This window comes from Podarcis muralis, chromosome 4, assembly GCF_964188315.1.
Source record: "Podarcis muralis chromosome 4, rPodMur119.hap1.1, whole genome shotgun sequence".
Taxonomy (NCBI): Eukaryota; Metazoa; Chordata; class Lepidosauria; order Squamata; family Lacertidae; genus Podarcis; species Podarcis muralis.
In genome coordinates, this window is record NC_135658.1 from 56,956,348 (window position 1) to 56,982,363 (window position 26,016).

Genomic DNA, 26,016 nt, shown 5'->3' on the forward strand with positions numbered 1-26,016 from the left:
CTGCATGTGTTGTCGACGCTGCTTGAACACAGCCAAGAGCCTGTGACACTCAAGCGGGAAGGTCTTTGCAAAATGTATCTTCTTTTCCCTAATTAAATTTCGAGCATAACCAGCAGCCCTTCTTCCCATGTTTCATGACGCTTGCATTATTTGAAAATGCATGCTTTAACTTCCCTTTTGTCTCTTGCAGAACGCCATACAAAGTAATACCTGTGACCACTGGGCAACAAACAGGTAAACTTTATTTTGTCCAAAATCAACTTTGGCATGTTTCTCAAGTTTGTAAATCCATATTTAAATGGACTGTTGAATAATATTTCACCTACACAGGATTTAATCCAGAATAAGTTAGGTGCCTTTAAATCAACAGAAGACTTCACTTAAATCTCCTTGGTTTTAGCTCTGCTCATCAAATTTTCGCTGTGGGAGCTATGTTTTCATAGTATCAGCCCATAAATCTGCTATAACTTCTAGAGCTCTTTAGTACTGTGGTGGGAAAGGCTCTCAGAACTGGCACGCACATAAACACAAAATCTGGTTGCCAGTGTTTAAATTTTACAGCAGGTACCCATGGAATGAACTTGTGATAAAGCAGTGACCACAGCACTATTGCAACTCGTAAATGGCACCTAAGTTTTGTTGGAGTTAATGTTTGCAACTAAGGGCATGTCCAGGCTTTTGCCATTCTGTAGATAGTATTCAATCACAAACCAGGAATTCAGATTGCACAGTTGAAGTGGATTTGGTTGTCTTGCACAACGAACCAACTTCCTCCAAAATTCAGGCTTTTCCCAATCAGGAAAGTGAGTGGAAAACAGTGGAAAGTGTGAGATAACAATTGCTCAATGTAATGTGAAAAAAATCAGAACAAGTGTAGCCAACTTTGCATATCCTTCCTGAAAACTTTGTGCAAACGAAACTTGAAAAATAGTCAGTAGGCAGGTGATCTGGAAGTGATGAGGCTTGCTGGAGCATTTCTGTTTTGAACTCAAGTACAAAAATGCCCAAGTTCAAATGGCAAAAGAAACCACATCCAGTTGCATCATTTGTGAATGGCACACACATATTTAAATGGCTGCGTTTTCCATGCAAGAAGCACAGAATTTTAGCCCAGTCCTTTGCTCTGGGCCAAAGCCATTAGTGTTGAGTGCATTAGTAAACGGACATTTAAATACTCATGTGCCATTCACAATTCATAGCACCACATTCTAGGGTGTTGTTGCTATTTTTGCCACTTGAACTTGGATGTTGGTCATACATGAGTTCGAAATGTAAAGCGTGGATCAGCCCTTCATACTGAAGGGTGGGTAAAGCAATTATCTGATGATAGTGATGATGATCATTAAAACATTTGAGGGGGGTTTGGTACGAAAAATAGTGTTTTACAGTACCTTGTCCCCAATCCAGAGAAAAAAAATCAGTGAAGTCCCACCAACTTCAGTGGGACCACCAGAACTAACTTTCTGTGGATCAGGGTCATTATATTTGCTTTTGGGTGTTCAGAGGCTGCCACTTGTGTTTTCAAACTTAAGGGCTGAAAAGGCACACTTCAAGAGAAAATATGAGACTCTGGGGATTTCAGCTGAGAAAGGGAAAGAAACCTACATGCTGAAGGCTCCTAACAAAATCACAAAAGCTGGCAGGCATGGAGCAAGCTAAGAAAGAAAACAGATGGCAAAGGAGAAGGCCAAAGAGGTAGTGTTTCATAAGCAGAGTTATCATTTCAGAAGCAGTTAAATTGCACCAGGCCTTTCCACAGAACTACACATGTAAGGGGAGAAGACTGAAAATGTTCAATTAAAATGGAGGCAATTCCAATGCAGAAGTACTTGTGGAATGGTTTTTTAAAACAATAATAATAGTTCCAAACAGCAGCAATGCTATTCTCCATAGTAACATGGTGACTGGGAGCGGCCGCCAAGACCATATAACACCGGTCTTGAAAGACCTACATTGGCTCCCAGTACATTTCCGAGCACAATTCAAAGTGTTGGTGCTGACCTTTAAAGCCCTAAACGACCTCGGTCCACTATATCTGAAGGAGCGTCTCCTCCTCCATCGTTCTGCCCGGACACTGAGGTCCAGCTCCGAGGGCCTTCTGGCGGTTCCCTCACTGCGAGAGGCCAAGTTACAGGGAACAGGGCAGAGGGCCTTCTCGGTAGTGGCGCCCGCCATGTGGAACGCCCTCCCATCAGATGTCAAAGCGATAAACATCTACCTGACATTCAGAAGACATCTGAAGGCAGCCCTGTTCAGGGAAGTTTTTAATATGTGAAATTTTAGTGTATCTTTCATCTTTGTTGGAAGCCGCCCAGAGTGGCTGGGGAAACCCAGCCAGATGGGCGGGGTACAAATAATAAATTATTATTATTATTATTATTATTATTATTATTATTATTATTATTATTTAGTAATGCCTTGCCATTTATTGAGCCTCTTTTGTTTATTTCTTCTTAGTGCTTTCAATTATTGATTCCTTTATATTTTCATTCATTCTTTCCCATTTCTGGATGGGAGACCACATCTAGTCATGGTGAAGCAAGGGGTTGAGTGGGAAGAGAAGCAGCCACAGCAGCATGACCATTGAAACATTTTCTTTTTGGTGTCTGCTTAAAACCTTCTTCAAATGAGGAGCGCCACTCTACCTTCTCACCCTTGTCACTGTGTGCCTCTTCAGAAAGTGAGCAGGTGATGAACAGGCAGCAACAACAAGAGTAAACAGGGGCAGGGGGCTTTGGGGGTGTGCCCCCTGTGGGACTGTGGCCTTCAGCAGGTGCCCAACAGTTGCCTTAACGCCAGCCTTGCTGGAGTGGAAAGATCTGTAGGAACAGGCCCGGCCCACCCATGAGGTGGAGTGAAGCTGCCGTCTCAGGTGGTGGAAACCCTTGAGACGGTACTCCTGTGAGTGCCCTACTGGCCCTGTTGCATCCACTAGCAGAGAAGCAGTGTGGCATTGGTGCTGATCACACCAATTTCCAGTGAGATCTCACTGAAATTTCGTGAGATCATCTCATGAGATATTGTGGGGTACGATGATCTCACGAAATTTCAGTGAGATCTCACTGGAAATTGGTGTGATCTCACTGGAAATCAGTGTCAATTTCTCCACCAGTGGCACTTCCCATTTCTCCTCAAGAGGCAAAACAGGACATGCTGCTGCTGCTGCTGCTGCTGCTGCTGCTTAGGAAACAGCACCTAACAAAAAAAAACCTTGAACTGAAACAAGAATAAATGGCTGTACCCTTTTTGTTCCCTAATGGGTTATGAGGTAAGAGATGGCAGAGACTGAAGTATTCATCATTGCTTCTCTGTGGAGCATTAGCTTCCTATCACATTGCCAGCGCATGTCATAGTCTCTTCATCTTACCTGGAAGCATCCTTGTCTACAGCTATCAGTTGTAGTGCCCTTCCGGTGAACATGCAAAGTTATCAAATAATTGACAGAAAACAAAGATGACAACAGTTTATCTCCAGGGACCTCAATAGGAGTAGGAATGTTGGATCGGTAGAGATTTATACAGCTGTTCTGGTAGGAGGCTTGTGTAAGACACTGGGAACATGGCTCTTGATAGATGAGCCAATTTATGGTGTTTACGGAGCTTCAAGGAAACCCTGCAGAGTTTGTTTAAAAATTAAAGATATGCCCTATTGCTCTTGTGCCAGTTTTGCGATCTGACACCAAGATTAAATTGTCTAATTATGTCAAGACATGACACATTTGGATTAAGCAAGAATGTTCTGCTGGCAATTCCATCTCCGTACAGAACACATCTCTTTCTCTCTTGTATTGACTTAAGATTTATCACAACAGTGCTGGAGGTGGGGGTGGGAGGACTGTATACAACACTTCCATTGGCCTGGCTCCTGATTGCTCTTTTGAGTAAGGCTTTTTGAATCTCAACCCAGCTACGTGAATTATTCCCAGGGAGTGGTAAAAATGAAAACCAGAAGTCAAGGGTAGGGCATTAGTGGTATGGAGTGTTGTTTTGTGTGCCTGGTCTACTGCCCAGTTGTATCTGTCAGGTGATCATGCCAAAGTTTGTTCACAATCACTGCATCTGTAATATGAATTTGTCCAGCTGGTCGTGCTCAGCTGTGTCACAGGTCAAGCATAATTTGCCTGAGCAGTTATTATTTGACCAGGCTGCTTTGCAGATATATGCACAAACGTCCTTCCTTTTGCCCCTTAATCTTGATGATCACTGTGAATCTATGCAAAATACAAAGGCAGTTGCGCACATATATATATATTCTTTAGTGTTAACTCTTTAACCTTTGGTGAAACTCTCATAGACAGCTGTGTGGCCAAACTGTGTTGCCAAACTAAGCAGCCATTTGGTGATTAACTTCTCCATATGAGCCAATTTCCCAGTCATTTCCTGCAAAATCAAAATCTGGATCAAAAACCTTCATGTGTGTTTTGTGTAAAGTGTGGAAGTTTATATTTACAAGTGACTCCCTTCAGGAAAGGGTGTTTTGGTCATGCTGTGACCTGCAGAGTGTCATCTAGTGGCAAAGTGGAAATGGGCCTTCTCTGTGGTGGCACCTACTTTTGGAATGCTCTCCCCACCTGGTTAATTGGGAGGCATCAAATGTAGTGTGTTTTGGATGCTTGCTTAGTTTATAGATCATTAATTCTCAGTAATTTGATATTGTAGATATTTGTGGCTATATATTGTTTTAATGTATGTTTTAGACCAGGGGTGTCCAACAGGTCGATTGTGAGCTACTGATAGATCCCTGGGAGGTTTTGGTAGATTGCAGTCGATCGCTGGGTCCCTTTCCTCAGCGTTGGTAAATCCCTGCCCTCTTGCCCCATCCTCCATTGCTGCACGATCTGCAGAACAGAAGACAGAGTTTACTCAGTGAGGCTGTTTGTTTCCCCAGCAATTCCCCCCCCAAAACCCTTAAAAAACAGGGCTCCTCCATAAAAAAGCTCAACAACTTTGACCTGAACCCCCCAAAATCGGGGGTAGATCACTGCCAGTTTTTAATTCTGTAAGTCTCTTGGGAGTCCCCCCCCCCCCCGTTTTAGACTTGCGTGAAAAGAAGAGCTTGCTGGGTGAGGCCAATGGCCCATCTAGTCTAGAATCCTGTTCTAGATTATTGTAAACTGCTTCAAAATTTGTAAGCGGTCTAGAAATTAATTATTTTAAGTAATTAAATGTGCATGCATGCAGCATGCATGTGCCATCATCATACGCTGGGAGAGTTTCTCAGGGAACAAATGAGCTTTTCTCCATATTCTGCAAGACAGTTAGTAAATGAAAATCCAATTCCGAATTAAGTCAAGACAAATTTGTGTTGTGTAGACGAAGCCATTTCAACAGGGACTAGTTTTTTCACTTCTGTCAAAAATCCCATCTCTCACAGGACTCTTTAAAGGTGGAAAAAATTGTCCTCCTTTACAACTGCTTACCCTGAGCGCAAGCCATTGATTCCGCACCATCCACCCAGGGTGGATAACATAAGAAGCAGGGAGACAGGTTTGCCCATGAGTCATACTTCTTTCTCTTGTATTCTTGAACAGTGCAGTTCTGCACAGTCCCTTAATCAGACCAGCTGCAGCTACAGTCTGTTCCCTACAAAACTATTCCAAGTGGTTCTTTGCAAAGGTAGCTGTGAAAGACCTTCAAGAGCATTTGAGGTATGTGCCGCTTCATTACAATGCATGTAAAATGAAAACCTGCATAGAACTATACTATACAGGAACATAGGAAGCTGCCTTATGACAGACCAGGTTGTTTGTCCATTCTTGCCTATTTTCCAGGGTCTCAGGCATGGGTCTGTCCCATCACATGCTAGCTGATCCTTTTAACTGGAGAATCTGGGGGTTAAACCCAAGACCTTCTGCATACAAAGCATGTGCTCTACCACTGAAATTTCACCCCTAATTCATATTCATTGTAGCATTAAGGAGATTGTTCAGTCAGTTCAAGCACCTCTGCCTGCCCTGCAGAGCAATCTCCCCTCCCCTCCCCTCCCCTCTCCTTCCCCCCGCCCCATGCACTGGTCTGACGTTACCCTGACAAAGACCCTGAGCAAATTTGGTGGAGATGGGGGGGGGAGGTGGAGAACTCTTTTGTGCTAGCAAGAGTCCTTGCACTATTGAAACGGGTTAGAATCTGACCCACACTATTCTGCACTGTCTGTCGAACTTTCTGGAGCGCATCTTTATTATGAGCCGTGTTTCTGTTTGCAGAATTAGCATACATCTGTTTGCTGGCCGAATCTGAAGGCTAACGTAAGTTGGCCTTTGAGAGAGGGAGGTCAGAGAATATGCTTTGTTCCCACACTGCAGGTGTTGCATCCACAGCATGGGCCTCTGCTGAATGTTATGCACTCATTCTGGGAAGAGCTCCCATTGACGTCAGACTAGAGAGACCTTGCTGAGAGTACGACATGCACAATAGGGAGTGACTGTGCAAAAGACACCCACACTGGAAATTCTGGGTTTTCCTTTGCAGCTGTAACCTATTAGCAGGCAGTCCTGCAAATCACCCAAATTTCACTCAAGAATATTGCATAGTGGTGGGGGTGGGGTTGCATTTGCAAAAAGAAAAAGAAAAGAAGAAGCTATTGAAAATATTCCATGCGTATATCTAAGATCTTTTGGAGAAAGCAAACTGTACAACTGTGGTCCAAAAAAGTGGTGAAATAAATTTTAGGTGCACCATCGAAGTGAGCTGAAATAGGAACATTTTAACTGTAAGTCATCTAAAATTTTACTTTGTTTGTTTGTTTATTAAAAAATTATTTATCTGCTAAGTCATAAGATGTATCCAAGTGGTTTACAAAGTGTAAAAAGTTGAAAAACCAATTTAAAAGTGAAACATCATTTTGGGGGGATGAACTCAACTCTAAACTGCCTGCACAGGTCTGTCACAACAGAAAACTTTCCAGCAGGTATTTAAAAGTTGGCACAGAAGCCTTCTTATCCTTCTTTTGAGGACAGATGATGATGATGATTATCTCTAATTCTTACCCGCACTTCACTGTAGGTTACAGCAGTGGTCTGATAGATCGCAGTACTGACCTGGGGCTCCTTTCTGTAATGAAATATTTCTATACTGCATGACATACATGCACAAGAAGTCCTAACAGCATCACTCCTTGTCCTCCAGAGCAGAGCTTTGAACACTATCTTTGCTGGTCATAAATATTTACTGAACTCTGGGGTTATAAAAACATCCATCTTCCGCCTTACTGGGCTACAGATGGTGATGATACCAACTACTCAGGACTATATGCTGGAAAATTACTGCCGGCTGCCAGTGGATTGTTGCAGTATGAACTCTCACAGACTGTTGCAAAGAAGAGGAATTTTCCCATAACAATTTCTGCCACAGTCTTGAGCAAGTGCGCCTTAGTTTCATCCAAACCGCATTACTGCAATGCACTCCATGTAGTGCTGTCATCTTGGAGAAGTGTCCAGAAACCTCAGCAGCTTCAGAACATGGCAGGCAGAAGTCTTGGACTACCCTTTTTGCAGCAGCTTAATGGACCTCCTGCCTATTTCCAGCTTCAATTCAAAGTCCTGGTTATGATCTTTAGAGCCTTGGGCACCATCTCTCATCTAAGCATGACCATTCATTAAGCTCAACAGGGGGTGCTCTCTGCATGCTCTGCCAACATCTCCAAAGGCCTTCTGGCAGTTCCCTCCCTGTGAGAAGTGAGGTTACAGGGAACCAGGCAGAGGGTCTTCTCAGTAGTGGCACCTTCCCTGTGGAATGCCCTCCCATCAGATGTCAAGGAAATAAACAGCTATCTGATTTTTAGAAGACATCTGAAGGGAGCCCTGTTTAGGGGAGGTTTTTAATGTTTGATGTTTTATTGTGCTTTTAATATTCTGTTGGGAGTTGCCCAATGGGCAGGGTATAAATAATAAATTATCTTCATCATCATTGTCATAGGGATGAGTGGCTGGAATGCAAGACAGGGCCTTGTCCGTGGTTGCACCACTCAGGGTTTGTTCAGAATGCTAATTGTCAGGGGAGGGATTTTTATCAAGACTGAAAGGTAGAAAAGGAAGATTGAAACCTCTCCTCACCTGCATGCTGTGCTCTGATGATTATTACACACACACACACACACACACACAGAGAGAGAGAGAGAGAGAGAGAGAGAGAGAGAGCCCGAGCCCTCTGATAATTTGTTTTAAAAAAGAAGAAAACCGGAATATGATTGCTTAGCATGTCATTATGTAACATGTAGTTAGGCCTTCTTTCAGACTCCTCTGAGAAGTGCTCTCCATTTGAATTGCCTGCCAAGTAGGAAGCAGGAGCAAATCTCCCACACATTGTTTCCTGTCTATGGACAGTGCTGTTTGCCTCAGCAATGATACATAGTATGGTGATTTTAGAACTTGGACCGATGGCACTTCCAGATGACATGCTGATTGCACATTCATCCTGATTCATTTGCAGGAAGGTTAGACCACGTTGGCTGTTTAAGGAGCATCCATTTGGAACCCTTTGCCAGAGAGGTTAGATGACGTTGTGCCAAAGCTTGTGTTACCCGGCACTTTCCAGTGCACTTCTCCATCCCTTTCCTCATCACAAAATAATCCAATCTTCTGCATGTACTATGTCTGAGCTCCTTGCAGGGAAGGTGGGATATAAATAAAATTTAAAAAGTAAGTGAGTTTGTCATATAACTCCTCCCAGTCACTTGTAGTTGCACAACCTGAATTTGTCAAAACAAAACAAAATTCCTTCCAGTAGCACCTTAAAGACCAACTAAGTTAGTTCTTGGTATGAGCTTTCGTGTGCATGCACACTTCTTCAGATACACAGATGTATCTTCAGATGTGTATCTGAAGATGTGTATCTGTATATATAAGAGGTGTATTCTTCAGATGTGTATCTGAAGAAGTGTGCATGCACACGAAAGCTCATACCAAGAACTAACTTAGTTGGTCTTTAAGGTGCTACTGGAAGGAATTTTGTTTTGTTTTGACTATGGCAGACCAACACGGCTACCTATCTGTAACTGAATTTGTCAGTATGTGATTGGATTCCACTTTTAAAAAAGCAAAAAACAGCAGTCTGTATTATGTTCTTAATGGTCAGGGTGAGGGATTTAGTCAACCATGTGTGTTACTTCACGTAATAACTGCCCTTTTGTTTTATTTTATGGAGCACCTTTGCTAGTGCGAAGGAACCTGTCTGTGCCCTAAGGCAAGCATCAGAGGCCTGCACTTTAACTATTCACTGAGACAAGTCAGGCAAACTCGGCCCTCCAGATGTTTTGGGACTACAATTTCCATCATCCCTGACCACTGGTCCTGCTAGCTAGGGATCATGGGAGTTGTAGGCCAAAAACATCTGGAGGGCCGAATTTGCCTATGCTTGTGCTAGTGACAGGGCCTTTTAAGTGGTGGCTCCTATTTTCAGTGGTGTCCCCATCCATTGTGATGTGTGCTTGGCTCCATCCCTTGAAGATCCATTTCTTTGGGGCTGTCTTTGAGCAGTTTTATTAATCATGCTTCTTGCTTATACATGATTGTTTTTTAGGTTTTACAGTTTTATTCTATTGGCTTGGACTTGATAGCAATTTTTCTGCAGGCCGAAGAGTGTTTTAGAGGGTCTGTTAAGCGACTTATTGTTGCTGATCTTTCTCTTTTTGTGATAAGTTTTAGTTTTGTTATTTCAATGTCATTTGTGATTTATTGTATCGTATCTGAAAGCCACCTTGAAGAGACCTAATGTGGACAAAGACACAAAGAATTATATTTGGTGATGCTTCTTTGGACAAATCAAAGTGCACTTCCCAGCTATATTTATATGTGGGGAAGGGGGAATACATAGTGATCTAGCTCATTAAGGTTGCCAACTCTTTTCCTGGCAGGGTTCCTGTGTCTTTTAACAGGCGTAGGAAAAGAAGTAGAAATTCAGGTGGCAAAGCTTACCTCAGGCTGCACCTGCTGAATTTCCACTTCTTACATAGCTGTAAGTTGGCAACCTTAATGAGCGAGATCACGACCCCCCTCCCTTCTTTGGGAAATACACAAGAGGGACCCTGTCATGAAAATAAAAGTTGGCAACCCCTATAATTCCCAGAGAAGCTTGAGAGTGATGCCAATAAAAATTGTAGAGCATTCTGCAAATAAAAAAAATGATATTTTTATATAAGTAACTGCATTCATTGGAAGATTGTTCCCATTTCACAGATAGTGATATGAGGTCTAGAAATTAAGTAAACAGTTACTGTTGATGCAAGGGAAAGGGACCTTTGTCTCTTTAAGACAAGAGGAACTGCTAGTCGTATATCTTTACTGTGTTGTGGGGTTATAAAAGCATACGTCTTCGTTCTTTTATTACATCTATAAACATCAGGCTGCAGTTGACCGTTCCCTGGATTAGAATGTCCTAGCACTTTAAGTGAGTTTTGACAGCGAGAGGGAGGGAAAGTAGTACTTCTAGGGGTGGGTTTTTTCCCTTTCTTTTCTTTTTTTAAAAGTGGATTCTTTTTATAGGAGCTTGTCACTTTCTTGTAAGCTTCAGCCGCCGCAAAAGTTCTGAGAGGCAATGAAACCAGGATATACCGGGTTCAGAGTTTGTTCTTCTTTGGCCTGTGTATAACATTCTGCTGTTTGTGAACGGTAAGCAGAAAGGAAAGTTTCGTGGTTTTGTTGAACACATTATTTATTTGAGTTCAGCCATTTGATTTCCAGCAGAAGTTTAAGCTGCTTTTTTTTAAAAAAAAGTGAAAGATATTTACTTATCTAGAACCAGTCTTTCTGTTTACTGTTCTGATTGCTGCATTTTAGAATTGCTTAACAAAAATGAAACAAAGTGAAACAATGAGGGTCTTGTATTTTAGTTGTATTTGGATCTACTTTGATTTTGTGCTTTTAAAGCTTTGCTGGATTATTCCAATTTTGAGGTTCGTAGTAGCTAAAATAGAATATTTGCAAAAAGTAGGGGTGGGGGACAGAGTGATATACCTTATTATGTGCATCAGGACAACGAGAGAAGGCATGCCTTAATAATAGCTGTAGCCAACTGGAATATTTTTTAAATATTAGAATGCAATAATTCATCAGATATATGATCATTCAACTGTGTATTAATCTCATGAATATCTTCTTAGTATTTTCCCCCATTAAGACTAGAGAGAACAAATGCAGGAAATTGCTACTTTAATTTTATCCTTGCATTATGATCTGGGCTTAGTAGCATTCAAAATATGGTTGAGTTTACTTGAGCTGTTAATTTTGCTCTTACATAGAACACTGCAATCTGACTTTTAATATTTAAAAGCAAATTAAAACAAGTAATTTTGTATTAGACGTCACATTTTCTAAAATAAGCAGCTGCAATAAGCTACAGCAGCAGTTCCCAAACTTTTTGAGTCGTAGAGCACTTTTTGGAAGAGAAATTTGTCATAGAGCACTATCGTCGTCCTTATGCCAAAGGCACATATTTATTTAATTTTCTTTCCAATTTCTTCATAGAGCACTTGGAGATGCTTTGCAGAGCACCAAGTGCTCCACGCAACGCAATTTGGAAACTGCTGATCTATTGTCTTTGGTTTATATTAGGAAGATATATTATATACCTCTGATTACCATATCCTGGAGGCATGAAGCTTCCCAGAGTTGGCTACTGTTAGAGATACAATCTTGTTCTGATTCAGCATAAGCATTTCTTGCTTAAAAAATATCTGTGGTCTGTGCATGATTTTGAAGCGCTTTCTGGTGGTACATCTCTTCCAAGACCAACTTGCAATGCCTTCCATGCAGTCAGAAATTACCTAAGCTATTGTACAAATGCAACCCTGTTCCTAGCTTAGGAAAGCCTGCCTCTCTGAAATAGCAGCTAATTTTTTTTGGGGGGGGGGGTTGATTCTAATAGATACATGCACATGAAAATGTTGTATCAGAATGTATCCTCCATATACATTTCCTCAAAGTGTCTGGCAAACCCCTCATGGCCAGCCGTGATGTGCTCCAGGAATCTGCCCCAAGTGCAGGGTAGCTTATCCACAAGGGTAACTAGACCACAAGGAACGACTCTGCTGGCTGACTCCTCAGGGATGTGATGCAAAATATGACTTCATTGCTGACCTCACTGCTGCACAGTGGGCACAATTATGTATCCTATTATGTGTTGGATCAGCTTCATAGCAAGGTTTCAACCTTCATCCACCCCACGCCTTCAACCGTAGCTCCTCAAAATACCAAGGAGAATTGCAATCTCCATGGTCCCAATTATGTCAGTGGCCCTAGGAATCTCACTGTTCCACAGTGAAATAGAAGCACCGAGAGGATCACTTGGTCAAGCCACTGTAATGTCCCCCAGAGCCATCAGAAATCCATTAGAATTTATCAACCTCCAAGAGCGGACCACCCCAAGCGGTCCCTTTCTCCTACAGGATGCAAGACCAAACTTTACCAGGAAGTGGTCTGACCATGACAATAGGGCAGCATCTAGCCCTCCTGTTTCCAGACCACCACCCTTCCCACTTGGAGCAAAGGCCAAACCAAGGATGTCCCTTGCTCCATCCTATAGGGCACATTACAGAGCAAGATTGCACTGTGTTATAAGAAAAACTTGCTCCTTTTCCCTTATGGGGTACCCAAGAGCCCTTATAGAGTCCTTATGTAGGTTTTCTATCGGTAGGAGAAAATAACAGAGGCCAACCAGAGAATATTGAGAAGCAAGGCAGCTAGTAAGCCTGATCTTTATTAAACTGTTGCAACAGGCTGCTTGCTCCCCCCCCCCCACGCAGGAGGGAGGAGGAACCCAGAACCATGGTGTGCAAGCCCTTATATAGACTTTTGAAATTACCACCCTGTAGCTCAAGTAGTTTAAGACTACCCCCCACCCAATACATCAGACATACATCACAGAAGAGGCAGTCTACAGCAGAATCCTGTATGGCAGGAAACCAGTTAATGGGTTTACCTCAGTGGTGTCCAAACCTTTTGAAGATTTGATGAAGTGAAGGGCCGTGAGGGCCAACCAGAGGGCCAACCAAAGTTGTTAACCTTTGTTTAGGATTGAAGTTATTGAGGGTTTTTTAGGATTTTACCCCAGGAAATAAACTGCCACAGGGGCTGGATTAAACTGACTGGTGGGCCAGATTAGGCCCCCCGAAATGGATTTTGGACATGCCTTGTTTACCTGGACATCCTGGCCATTCTTTTGTGATGATAAATACTTTAGTTCCTGAATCCAGGTCACAGGCTTAACCTATTCATACACAAATGTGCCCTTAAGGCAGGATTTGTGAGCACAGAGACAATGGGGAGGCTTTTCCCGTTTCCTTCCAAACTGCAGCGTAATATTTGAGGCCACTGAAAGAGTCAAAATGGCTTTAGGACTGTTTTCCTGTACTGCTTCAGGCATGTGGTTTATATATTTATGTATGTGTTTGCCTGGTACATTTATGAACATTTATTTTATATCTTATAAATTCTCATAACAACTGCAAGACCAGAAAGGAGCAAGCAAGCAACTGTAATATTTTAAAATCATAATATTTATGATTAATAATAATCATTATTTATAAAGGACCTCAAAAGCTAGGTGCTGTCTGATGATTGAGTTAAAAAGAAGAAATCCTACCTGCAGTCTTGCAGTCAAAGATAATATAGGTATACAATGGGGAACTAAACTTTGCAGGCTTTGCAAATGCGGTGAGGAAAATTGAGCGAGAATAAGCGTTTGAAACGTGAATAAAAGCACTTCAAACCAAAACAGTACAAGCTTTTTCTACGGCATGGTAATAGATCTAACAGATAACTTTCAGACCGCAGGTATTGGAAACAAAACACCAGTGCTCTGGCTTTCAGGACTGCTAAACACAACTGAGAGAACCTGAGTAGCAGCACACCTTTGTTTCCTAATCCCCTGCGGTAGACAAAGTGGCTGAGAGTGTTTCTCCATCTGGATGCAATGAGCAAGGAACAGCAAAGGGAAATTTGGGTTGTACTGAACAATGAATATACTGATAGGAGTTTATGGTTGCTAGACCTTTCCCTGGATTCAGTAAGTTTAATAATTTAATCAAAGTTTAGTGTGTTAAAATGTGTGCCAGACCACTGTAAACCCTGGATCTAACAAGTGTTAAAAGCTAATTAAGACAGCCAGAGATTAGAGAACTGGGAGCAATGTGAGTTGGAAGCTGAGAGTAGGGCATAATGGGACGGAGAAACAAAACAACAAGCAGGAGAGTCGGAGCAACGTTTGAGAGAAATGTTCGATGTCCCTTTGAATCCAAGGCTGTGGCTACAGGAGAAACAAGGCCCTTTGGGAGTGTTAATGCTATGAATCCCTCAATCGTAGGCTCAGGTTGTATATATTCATAAATAACCCCAAGATCATAAAGACACCACACAGTCTCTGCTGTGCCTCATTCCAAAGGCAAACACGAACCCTGGGTAAGTGCCTGGAACTCCTGGGCTTTCGTAGCGGTCAGAGATTGGTTTTGACGTGCAACAATACAGAGCTCTCATTGAAGAAACTTGCACAAACACTTTTGATCCTGAGGCCTTATTAGGTCTTTTTATTTTTAAATATGATTGTTACACAGTTAGGCCTTTGTGTACCTCTTTTGCAAATGCAAAGTTTTTTTCCATTACTTCCCCCCAAAAAACTGTGCAGGGAGAATTTAGGGTCAGTAGGCCAGGGCTGCCACAGCAGGATGAAGTGACCTGCTTTGGGGCACTGTGATGGGGAGATAGACGGAGGCAGAAAATAGTGGCTGAGATTTGCAGCAAGGTTTTTTTTAATTATTATTCAAGTTTTGGCACTATAAGGGACCAGAGGGCACTATTTGGGACCATTTGGGGCAGCGTGCAGTATCATCTTGGAGCACTTGAAGGCTGCAGTAAATAATAATAATAAATTTAAAAGCTGCAAAATTTTCATACGACCCATTTTCAGAAAAACTTTCCATGTGTTTGGGTACATTCATGAGCCCAGTCTGCAGTATAGGTAACCTGACCCTCTGCTTCAGCACCACAAAAAGCACTGTATTTCAAATGCAGTTGCCCTAAACTTTGTTAAACAGCAACTTAGCCCAAGTCTGATCAGTGCTGATGAGAAACAGCAATGTAATTTACATATTAATCCTCTAAGGATAAAGCAAATGTTGAGGGTGTCTTGTGCCCCCTGGAACCCTTAAATTTCATTTAAACAGGCACCTGCTGTTAGTTTGTCTGAAGCAAGGTAATATCATTGTCTTGATAAATCAGTGCAGTACCACTGCTGGCACATGTTCAGTTATCATCTGTAATAATCTCCAGATCATTCTCTAAAGTGCTGTTGCTTGGTCGCCATACGTTTGATGTGTTGGCATTATAAGTTTCCTTCTTCTGTGTCTCTTCTTTCTGTGTTTGGAGGATAGGGTGCAGAAATCTGTAGGTTTAATTATCTTTCCCTCTCCTCATCCATTTCTGCATTAGTATTATATAAACATCTGAAGTCCTGTTTAACATCTGAAGAGCTGCCATGTTCCTGGCTGATACCTCCATTCTGATCCTATTTATTTTCATTTTGAAAGATGTTTTTCAATGAACCCAATGGCTCCTATGCACTATCTGGTTCTCTAACAGTGCCACCCTAAGCAGATTTATCCAGAAGCAAGCCCCCATTCTTTTTCCACCAGTGGAACTTACTGTGTAGCAAGAGTGATTGGGACTGAAATCCCAAATGAGCTGTAAACCTGAATGCAGTCAAGTAAACACCTTTGAACACAATGGAATTTACTTATCAGCAAACATGCATAGAATTGCACTGCCTTGGTACAGAGTGCTTTAATTTATTATTTTGTTTATTTATTTTAGGGTTGTTGCTTTTACCCTACACTTCAAAACAAATTAACTTCAAAATGAATTACAAAGGTAGCATGCACTAGAAAATTAAAAACAAAAACAAAAGCTGCTAAAATGAATGAACAATATCCTATAAATGATCAAACAGAAGCAGCACAGTTTGTGAATGGGAAGCATCAAATCATCAGCTGAGATAAAATAAACCAAATCAAAAAGTCTGTGAAAAAATGAAGTGTGGCTTTACCTTAGACAAGTTTCTTTGCAGAGAGCACTCCGTGGGCAGGGTGCCACAATCAAGGAGGTTTATTTCCTGTTAGCCATCTGTTGTACTTCAAACTGGCGCTGCGTTAGAAATCCCTCCCACTTTTTGTTATTTAACATTCTCCAAAAAACATTCAAAACTGCATTAAGAAAGTGTCAGAAAGAAGATTCTGGTGAAATCATCCTGGGTGGGAGGTATGGTTTTGTGCTTGCCATACTTTCAGGGTTGCCAAGGGCTATTTGTGAGGACCCCTTCTTTCATTCTATAAATCATCTCTCCCGGGGTCTGAGTACCTGGGTATTTCCTGAAACCCCCATGACAGCCTCAGCCTGGCTTTTCTATAAGCATGGGAAGGTGGGGAGGCGACTTACTGTGCATCTGACTGCTCACTGTTTTTCAAGTGAAGTCTTTTTACCTTTAAGGGTTGGAAGATATATTTAAAGGAAGAGCATCCCTTAAAGGCAAAATCTATGAGTGCACGAATCTCAGGTACTCAGTGGCCAGCTTCGCCAGCCTCCCATGATCCAATGCATGTGGTGCGAAAAACATCGCCCAGTACCTTCTCCATGGGGCTTTTTTCAGATCAGGAAGTACAAGAAGTTGGGGAAGCCGCAGAACACTGGGAAAATGTTTAATAGAAAGTCCTATTCTCAACCACTTCACAATGATAAAGGAAGTCTAACCCTGCACTGACCAAAATTATAAAGGAATTCTAAAGTTTCCTGAGAATGGAAACAGAGAAATGGAAGCCTCTTTTGTAGGGGAAGGCATTTTTGAGAAATCAGATGACACGTTTTGGCACACCACTAATTCAGACAGTGGAGGTACTCAGAGGAGAGCTCTGCTGAAGACCTTTGAGTATAGGTAGCGGGTAATATTCAGCACTAATCCTTCTCAGAGGAGACCTATTGAAATTAATAAACAGTGGGTCTACTCTGCATAGGACTTGGTCGAATACAAACCAGATGATTGTTTGGGTACCCTGCAGTTACTTTCTAAAATGCCCTCATAGCATGGTGATATAGTACCTTCTCTTTTACCTATAAGCAATCCATGAAGTGGTTTAAAGTTCGTAACCAGGTCCTGTTTATTGAATTTGCCTTCCAATTTGTTTGAACAAAGCTTGTACAAGGGACACACTGTATCTACTGTTTACTGAGCATCCATGCTGATTTGTGTGCACGAAGGTTATACAACTTCCCATAAATTAATTGTTATTCCACACTTTCTAGTGTATTTTCGCATCACTTTCCTTACTTCAAAAGACATTTTTTAAAAAGTAGTTTTTGTGCATAAGTGTTCCAGACCACTTTAATCTTCTCTAATTGCACAAATCTAAATTTGCCAACGTGCGACTGATCTCCTCCTGCAATACAGTAACAGTTTGGAGGCGGTCCAGGAATTTGTCAGGTTTTAATATCGTTGTAAATTTTGATTTGTTAGCTGCTTTGAGGTTCTTTGGAAAATTTGGTGGCATTATACATCCATGAAATGAATGAAGCGCAGATATAATATGGCCTTACTTTACCTTCATCTAATTCAGCTTCACAGCAATAATTTGAAGTAGTCTGTTGTTGTTTTCATTTTACAGAACAACTCAATGAGGGCAGGAGAAAAATTACTTTACCAGATTCAACCATCATATACATAGTACCATAATTTGAACCCATGTCCCAATCCAATATAGTATTCACAGAATCCTGTGTGCATTTCTTTTTTCTGCTAAACTAGTTTTCTTATCTCAACAAACAACTGGTAGGTGTAACAGATTTTGATCCCACTCTGCCTAGTACTAAATACCTTTATTCCTACAGGTGCTTACATATGCATTACTGAGAGAGAGAGAGAATAATTTGAGGAACTTTATGCATTTTTCTTCTCTTTCCTTCCTCCTTTCACCCTTTTTAAAAATCTAAGCATGTGTAACTATTAATGAATAAGGCCATGTATTCGCTTGAGAATGGAAAGTGTATTTCACTGACTATCAAACTGCAGTGCTTAAAAGCACATTACGAGGGTGTTTTTGAATGGAAAAGCAAAATTGATGCCCCCCACTGCATATTGGAAATTGCTGTTACTTTCTGAAATGCTCTCATCGCATGCTGATAGAGCACCTCCTCTTTTACCTATAAGCCATTTATATTTGGTTAATCAGAGGTTTGGATAAGCTTGACTGCTGCCGCATAGAGAGGTTTGGGGGAATATGTGCTGAATTCAGATTAACTGGAAGATTGGCATAATAAAGGTTTGCTGATTGTGCTTTAATGTAGTTGTTTCTTTTAGGGGTAAAAAGAAAGGCAAATGCAGTTCCCACTCCCCAAGAATACCTTCAATATTCATATATGGAGTAAGGGTTTTTTCCCCCTAAGGTGACTATTATGAGTCTACATTGGTCTGGTTACATTGTTGAGAATGTAATTTATAAAGGCTATCCATGTTCACAATTCAGAGCACAATTTAGGCTGCAATCCTATACCTACTTACCTGGGTTACTAGACTGACAATGGCAACTTTTTGCAAGTATTGATTGGATGAGGATAGCCAAGCTTATTTTCTTTGCTAAATATGCCATTTTTTAAAAAATTCTGTCTGTGTGGAAGCTGAAATAGGTCTGCTATCCTCCATCTTACATTCATTCGTCTCCCATTACTTTATATTTTTAATAGAAAAAGAGGAACTGTTCCAGAATTTGCTGGCGCAGGTGATCGAGCAATTCTCCAGGTAATATTTTTATGCAATAGTTTTAGTGTAATTATATTTCTCCTTGCATTCATTTCAACACTGTAGTCCCCAAACAGTTTGCTTTGAGATAAATGCGCCAGCTTTTCCCTCATTGTTCTGCATAGTGAATAGGGTATGCCTGAGTCATTTAAAAGTTTATACAGGCTAGTCAAGCAGAGAAAGATGAATTAATTGAAGGCTGCAATCCAGAACCCAGTGGGATTTTCCAGTGACTAAACATGCAATGAATTCACTGGACTCCCCCCCCCCCCCCATCTTGTAACTGAAAGGAAATAGAATTCATCTACGTATGCTGCATTTTGTAAGAGGGATGCAAAATCCCTAGCATTGTTCTAACTAAATAAGAGTGTTCAACTCCTTAGCCCCTCAATAAACCACTTACATGATTGCAAAATAAAATACTGTAAAGTAACATAAATGAAGCCACAAGAAAATATAATCAATGCTGCTGGAATAAAGATCAGGTTATTATATTAAGAAAGGAAACATTAATTTACACATACAGACTCTTTAAAAATGTAAAGATAGACACACCAGCCCACACACCCTGTGTGTGAAACCCAGGAAAAATGGAGCTTCTAAAATGGAGGTCAGCTACCCCACTTATTTCATGAAGGGAAGCTTTACATCCCATTAAAGTAAGCAACTCCACATAGATCAAGATTCCTCTTTAAGACGATAGCTTGTTAGCACAGTGGGAATTCTGCTATTTGTATATTGGAATAATTTTGCCTGTAGCTGATCACTAGACCAAAGCAACAACTTATTAATGGGATATCTGCACTTATTGGGTTGTTTTTTTTTAAAAAAAAAGTATATTTAAATGGATTCAAAGTCAGAGTTTTATATTAATATTTTCCCCATCAACAGAATTCAGGTTTGTTATAAATTCACTTAATTGTACAGCTATCAAAGATGTGCATGCATTCCTGTTTAATTTTTTTCTCCCTCCAGGGTATTTAAAATTGATGAACTGAAAACCGACGTAGATAATCACTTGGCAATGCTGGAAAAAAGAGTTGAATGTGAGTATTTAAAAAAAAAAAAAAAGCAATTGAAACCTGGAATTAATTTTGTGTCAGTTTGAGATGGTGCTGAGCCCCAGAGGTACAGATACATCTCATTAGGACCATTCCTCCTGCCTTTTATCTTTTGTGAGGTACAAAACTATACTGAAGAGGGAGGGGGTGAATCTACAAAATATAGAATTACTCGTTAAAGTAAAAGTCTCAATTTACATTTTGCTTCATTCTGTTACAAGGAATACCTGGAAAGAATTATATAGACTCCCACCTCCTGTAATTGCACCCAGTTTGTAAATCAATCCGATCCATTAAACTGGAAAGACTCAAGTCCCCAGACCAGGTTTAGGCTCCTGTGCATAATTGACAAACGTAGCAATCTACGACACCCATACATCCTCCTTGAATTATGCCTTCTCTACTTTCTTCTTCCTACTTATTGGGGGCGGGGGTGATGCTCTCAGGCTTCATTCTCATGCTGCTGCTCTCCCAGAAATAAAAAAGGGGAATGGGAGCTGTGCTCCTAAGACTGCCCATTTGCAGCACAAAAATGCATTTTGCTCAGTCCAGAATTGCTCATGCTTCTCGTCAACATACTGCTTTCAGTCCAGATTGATTCTCTACATCCTGCCACCCAGAAGGTTTACTTGATGCACATTTGAAAATCCTCCCTTTCATTAGGCTATTCAGAAGGAAGTGGTGATTACAACATTGTTGAGCAGGTGTTATTATTGTACAGGCTGCTTTCGATCTAGATTTATTCTAGAACCTGCCATCCACAATGGTGGGTGCAGCTACTTGATACGTGTTTGAAAACCCTTCCCTTGGCTAGGTTACCCTCATCGTTTCCTCCCTGCACTTTCCTCCAGATGAATGCATAAGGAGCTGGTGGTTGCCATCTTGGTATACACTCAGCCATAATGCCATTGGTCAAGTGTGAATACACACAAACACCCCTATTGCTGGGACTTCTTACACCTGTTTTCACCTGTTGTCAACTGGGCACACTGTGGGGTAATAATGTAGAATCAATCTGTAATGACCTTTTATTTTTGGAATGAAACCAGTTTCTCAAAAAGCACTTCTCAGGGCAAAAAAAAAAAAAAAAAAATGCAGTAGATCAAGATTGATGGCTTTTGGCAAAGATATAATTCTCCTGACTCCTACCTGCATTTCATAGGCTGGCTACTTTCTGAAGTCTTCCCCCCAACCCCACCCCACAATGCTGCTGAAACACCTATATACTATTTCCTTTGAAGTTCTCAGTGAACTGGTGGTAACCATTGGCATGCACACGAAAGTTTATACAGTGGTACCTCTGGTTAAGAACTTAATTCATTCTGGAGGTCCATTCTTAACCTGAAATTGTTCTTAACCTGAGGTACCACGGGCCTCCCGCTGCCACCGCGCCACCGCTGCGTGATTTCTGTTCTCATCCTGAGGTAAAGTTCTTAACCCGAGGTACTACATCCAAGTTAGTGGAGTCTGTAACCTGAAGCATTTGTAACCCAAAGCGTTTGTAACCTAAGGTACCACTGTACCCAGAACAAACTTAGTTGGTCTCTAAGGTGCTACTGAACAATTTTTTAATTTACTCCAGGTAAGTATTAGGTAGTCTATTACCTTGAATATGCAGCAGGAGGAGAGAGAGGCAAACAGCAGAGACAGGTTTGCAACCTTATACATCTTGCTTGCCAATGTCATTGTGGGAAGTAGGGGGACTAGATGATTATATGTACACAATGAGATAAGCAGACAGAACAGAGAGAGGGAGATTGGGGAAAGGGAGAAAGCTTCCTCAACAATCTCCTGGTTGCTAAATGTGGCATAGTTCATAGCCTGGCAGATGGATAAGGGTGGAGACAAAAACCCTAAAACAGCACAACCACTGCCCCTGCCCACCTGAATGTACAGCCAGGATGATACTGCTGCGTTTACTCAGGAATAAGCCCTATTACACTCAGTGGGACTTACCTCTGAGTAGACATGGACTCAGATACATTCGTCACATTAATACTTTGAATGCGTTATAAGCATAGAACACCAGATGGCGCCAGAGAGCAAAAAGGAGTTTATATGGATTTTTACGTAGGCTTTTTTTTAAATAATGATTTCTGACATATTTATAGCGTTTTTAACCAGTGTCTAGATCCACCCATGTATAGGATTGCAGTTTACATTAACAAGTCACAGTCTTCCGAGTCTTCGCCCACTAAGTTTATGTCTCTATTAGGAGTTGCACCAGACATCTTAGCCCCCTGAGGTATCAGAACATCTCAGCATCAGATTAATATCTGCTGTTCCATGAACTAGCTTTCTTTAAAAAATCAAACCTCTCCTCAAATGTCTAGTACACACACAGTATATATATATATGCCTGAGGGTAGGCAGGCAGGTAATTGAAGAGATTAGTTTAGCACTATGAAAAGGAAAATCCTTTGAAAACATTTTGTTTACAAACACAGTGGAGACCACTGGGTGGTATTCAGCTAAGTTTTACTGAGAGTAATCCCACTGAAATGAATGAACCTAATTTAGTTGTTGCCATTAATTTAATGGATCTGCTCTGTGTAAACCCTGGTTGAATACCACCCAATGTACCAAGAATAGGTTGATATATAACCTCTGTTCATTTCCATATAGTTTGCATAGGAGAATCCAGTGCAAGGACATCCAGCAGACAATTTGCATACATACAGTCCTCTGCTACTGTTATTTACATGTGGAAAGGTATGATGGCTTAGCTCCCCAGAATGAGATTGTGAGTACTTTGGTGGTTCTGCTACTTCCCAGCACTGAGCAAAGCCATGGTTTGACCTAGAGATAAGGGCAAACAGGGCTGATGTCTTCCACGGTCTTTCACAACTTGCTCTTCTTTAGTATTCCTCTTTAAAAGTGGGGGTGAGTGAAATAAGTTTCACTTCATTAAAGAGGTAATAATAATTCGTGAAAATAGAGGATTTATGAAAAATGAATTGACATACTGATGGCAAACTTGGCTTGATAGCAATCAAGTTTGATTTCAATCAAGCCTGACTCATTAAGACATGTTTTCCTTTTTACACACTACCATTTCTCATTTCCTTTCTTCATTCACCTATTCAAATGCAGCAATCACATTTGCATGTATTATGGAAGCTTCTTCTTTTCAGATGAATATGAAAGCTTAATGTCACCCCTGGAGCAGTTCCACTTGACTTGCATTACACAACACATGGGAAGAGCTCAGGAGGATATTTGCCTTTTTATTATTATTAGTAGTAGTAGTAGTAGTAGTTTATTAATGCTTGGGCCATAGGCCATTCACACATAAGGTAGATGGGTACAGTACGAAAACCAGTAGTATAAAATACTGCATAACACCTACCTAGAATCATATATAAAACCGACATCTTGTCTTCCACAACACATGGGAGTAGGAGGATATTGGCCATTTTATTATGACCAAATGAATCCCAATTAAACACTTGTAAGTTTCCTTGAGCTTCCTAGGTACCAGCTTGAGTACAGCAAGCAAGCAGGCTGTGAAATTATCCTACTGAGTATGGTGTACACTTAATGCAGTGCCATTTTTAAAAAGTCCTTCAGCAACCAGAGAGCAGAAAAAAGCCACTTATCTGTTCAGATTGTATTAAGCTTTCAAGGCTACATGAAATGCATTTTGCCACCTGGACACATAACAAGTCAAACTTTTTGCCCTATGCCATACATATACAGGAACAGGATTTCCTGTGCTGTTTTCAAACCCTGCTTGATATTTAAAGAACAGCATCATATTTTCAAGTAATTATCAAGAACTGAAATTACTTCCCAGTTCCCAGATTAGGTTATGAATCTCACAGCTTCCTCTTTCATGTCACCTGTTCATTTAATAGGGTGCTTTAAGCCCAGCAAAGCACGTTTGTCACAATACAATTACAGCTCTTCTTATTGTTAACATATCATTGCAATAGCTTTGTCAGGCGCTTCCATCTATTCATGTTCTGAGAGAGACTCTGAAAAACAGCAAGACAGCTAAATATTGCTGTGTACTGCTCACAATAGGTACCATGACTGTGAGTTTTTTGGGGGGATCTCCTAAAATCTTGTCAGTTTTAATGATTTATGATGTTTGCCGTACATGCCTGCAAAGGAACAGGTTTCGGACAGAAGGACCATTGAGTCACTGGCAAACACCACCGCTCGGTGCCTTTTGAAAAATCTGCACAGTTACTGAAATGAGATCCTTCGGGTTTCTCCATGGTAACCCCCCTGTTGTTTCACTTTGTTGACAGTGGAAGGACTGAAAGTAGCGGAGATTGAAAAGTGTAAGAGTGATATTAAAAAGATGAGGGACGAAATGGCAGCGAGAAGCACCAGGTAAGTTCTGCTTTTCTTTTCTTTTCTTTTTCTTTCGTCTTTGAGGAAAACAGCCTCCTCAGAGAGATTCCTGTATTAAGACTCTTCCAGTAATCCTAAGAAAGCTTACTTGGAAGTAAATCACATTGAGTTCAGTGAGGTTTACTCTCCCAGGTAAGTATGAATAGAATTGCAGCCTAATAAACAAATTTGTAATGCTTGATGGTCTGGGGTTGTTGTTGTTGTTGTTTTTAAAAAGCTGTATAATCCAACAGCATGTAGTATTATGAGTTGCGGGGGGGGGGAGGTAGGCTGTATGCAAGATCCTTCTAATTTAGGGGTAGGCAACCTAAGGTCCGTGGGCTGGATGCGGCCCAATCACCTTCTCAATCCGGCCCGTGGACGGTCCGGGAATCAGCGTGTTTTTACATGAGTAGAATGTGTCCTTTTATTTAAAATGCATCTCTGTGTTATTTGTGGGGCCTGCCTGGTGTTTTTACATGAATAGAATGTGTGCTTTTATTTAAAATGCATCTCTGTGTTATTTGTGGGGCACAGGAATTTGTTCATTTTTCTCTTCAAAATACAGTCCAGCCCACCACATGGTCTGAGGGATGGTGGACCGGCCCACGACTGAAAAAGGTTGCTGACCCCTGTTCTAAGTCCTAGATCCAGCATGGATTCCATTGCTGGAATAGCCAGGCCAGCCTGGTAATGGCCTGCTAAGTATGAGTCATTAAGGGAACAAAGGTAGTGTCTCTGTGCTGCTGGACAAATGGGTGGCCTCCCTCTCTCAACTGTCTGTTTGTTAGAAAGACAAACAGCCAGAGTGGAGAGTTGAGTGATGTGAGCTAGAAGCTGGATGAAAAAGCTGCAGGCTGGGAAGTCAGAGAAAGAGAGGCATGGCTGATTTGTGCTGGAATCCAAGGCTGTGGCTATTGGAGAAGCAAGACCTTCTTGGGGTGTTAATTCTGTGAGCCCCTCCATCATCGGCTCAGGTTGTATATATGTTTAAATAAACCATTTATTGAAGAGACACTGCAGTCTCTGCTGTGCCTCATTTCTAAAAGGAGCCACGGGACCTGGATAAGCACCAGGAACCCCTGGAATCTCGCACAACTCGGAGATTGATGGTGGTGTGCAACAATACATATATATGAATGATACTTGTTTTATTTAAACAGACATGGCGACTTAATGGTTAAACGAGCTCATGCCAGACGACTGGAAAAATAACTCTCATAGAGAGATTAACATCTTGCTTTCCCTATGTTTACCCATCCGGTAATAAAGAATTCTGGCCTTAGTTTTATGCGTAGAACAAAAACTTATTCTGCCAAGAAAAACATTTGTTTGGTAAAGAGGCTCTCTTATTTTAAACAGACCTGCTCAGATATGAAATGTAATCTGAGGAAATATCACAATATACACACAGCAACTCCTCTTGTTATGGTCTTGTACTATGCAAGGATGGGCATGCTATATTTTAACCCCAAAAGGAGGTATTTCCTTTTCAGCGGAAGAAGCTAGTCTGCTAATCTGATGCGTTACCAAGTTTGGAGCTGCAATTAAAACAGGAGCAGAAGCAATCATAGCTTGTAATGGCAGGCTGCAGCAGCTGCTACATTTCGGCTTTGCTGTCGCTGACACATCAGAGCAAGCATGTCGGCAGCCAATACATGATTAAAGTTGTTTAAGAAAAGAAGATAGAAGCAGTTCAGAAGGCTGGTACTGCTGGGCAAAGGCATGGCAGCTTTGCAAACTTCAGCCCACTTAACTGTCCAAGCTTCCCCTAAGAAAACCTGGTAATTATAGTTCTGTGATATGTCCATGCTCACAATGCAGAGGGTGTGTAAGGTGCTTAAGGA

General features: G+C 41.2%; 1 protein-coding gene across 3 annotated transcripts in view; it reads left to right on the forward strand.

The window, feature by feature from the left end:
• PDE9A (phosphodiesterase 9A) overlaps positions 1 to 26,016 on the forward strand; it is a 71,733-nt gene that overhangs the window by 23,633 nt on the left and 22,084 nt on the right. For 2 of the 3 annotated variants that reach the window (XM_028727266.2, XM_028727267.2), the window contains 4 exons: positions 191 to 234; positions 18,713 to 18,767; positions 19,743 to 19,813; positions 24,085 to 24,169. In XM_028727266.2, the coding sequence (XP_028583099.1) occupies positions 191 to 234; positions 18,713 to 18,767; positions 19,743 to 19,813; positions 24,085 to 24,169 (255 nt within the window). Of the gene's footprint in view, positions 1 to 190; positions 235 to 10,420; positions 10,604 to 18,712; positions 18,768 to 19,742; positions 19,814 to 24,084; positions 24,170 to 26,016 lie in introns of those variants that run through there. The other variant, XM_028727268.2, reaches the window with a different exon arrangement.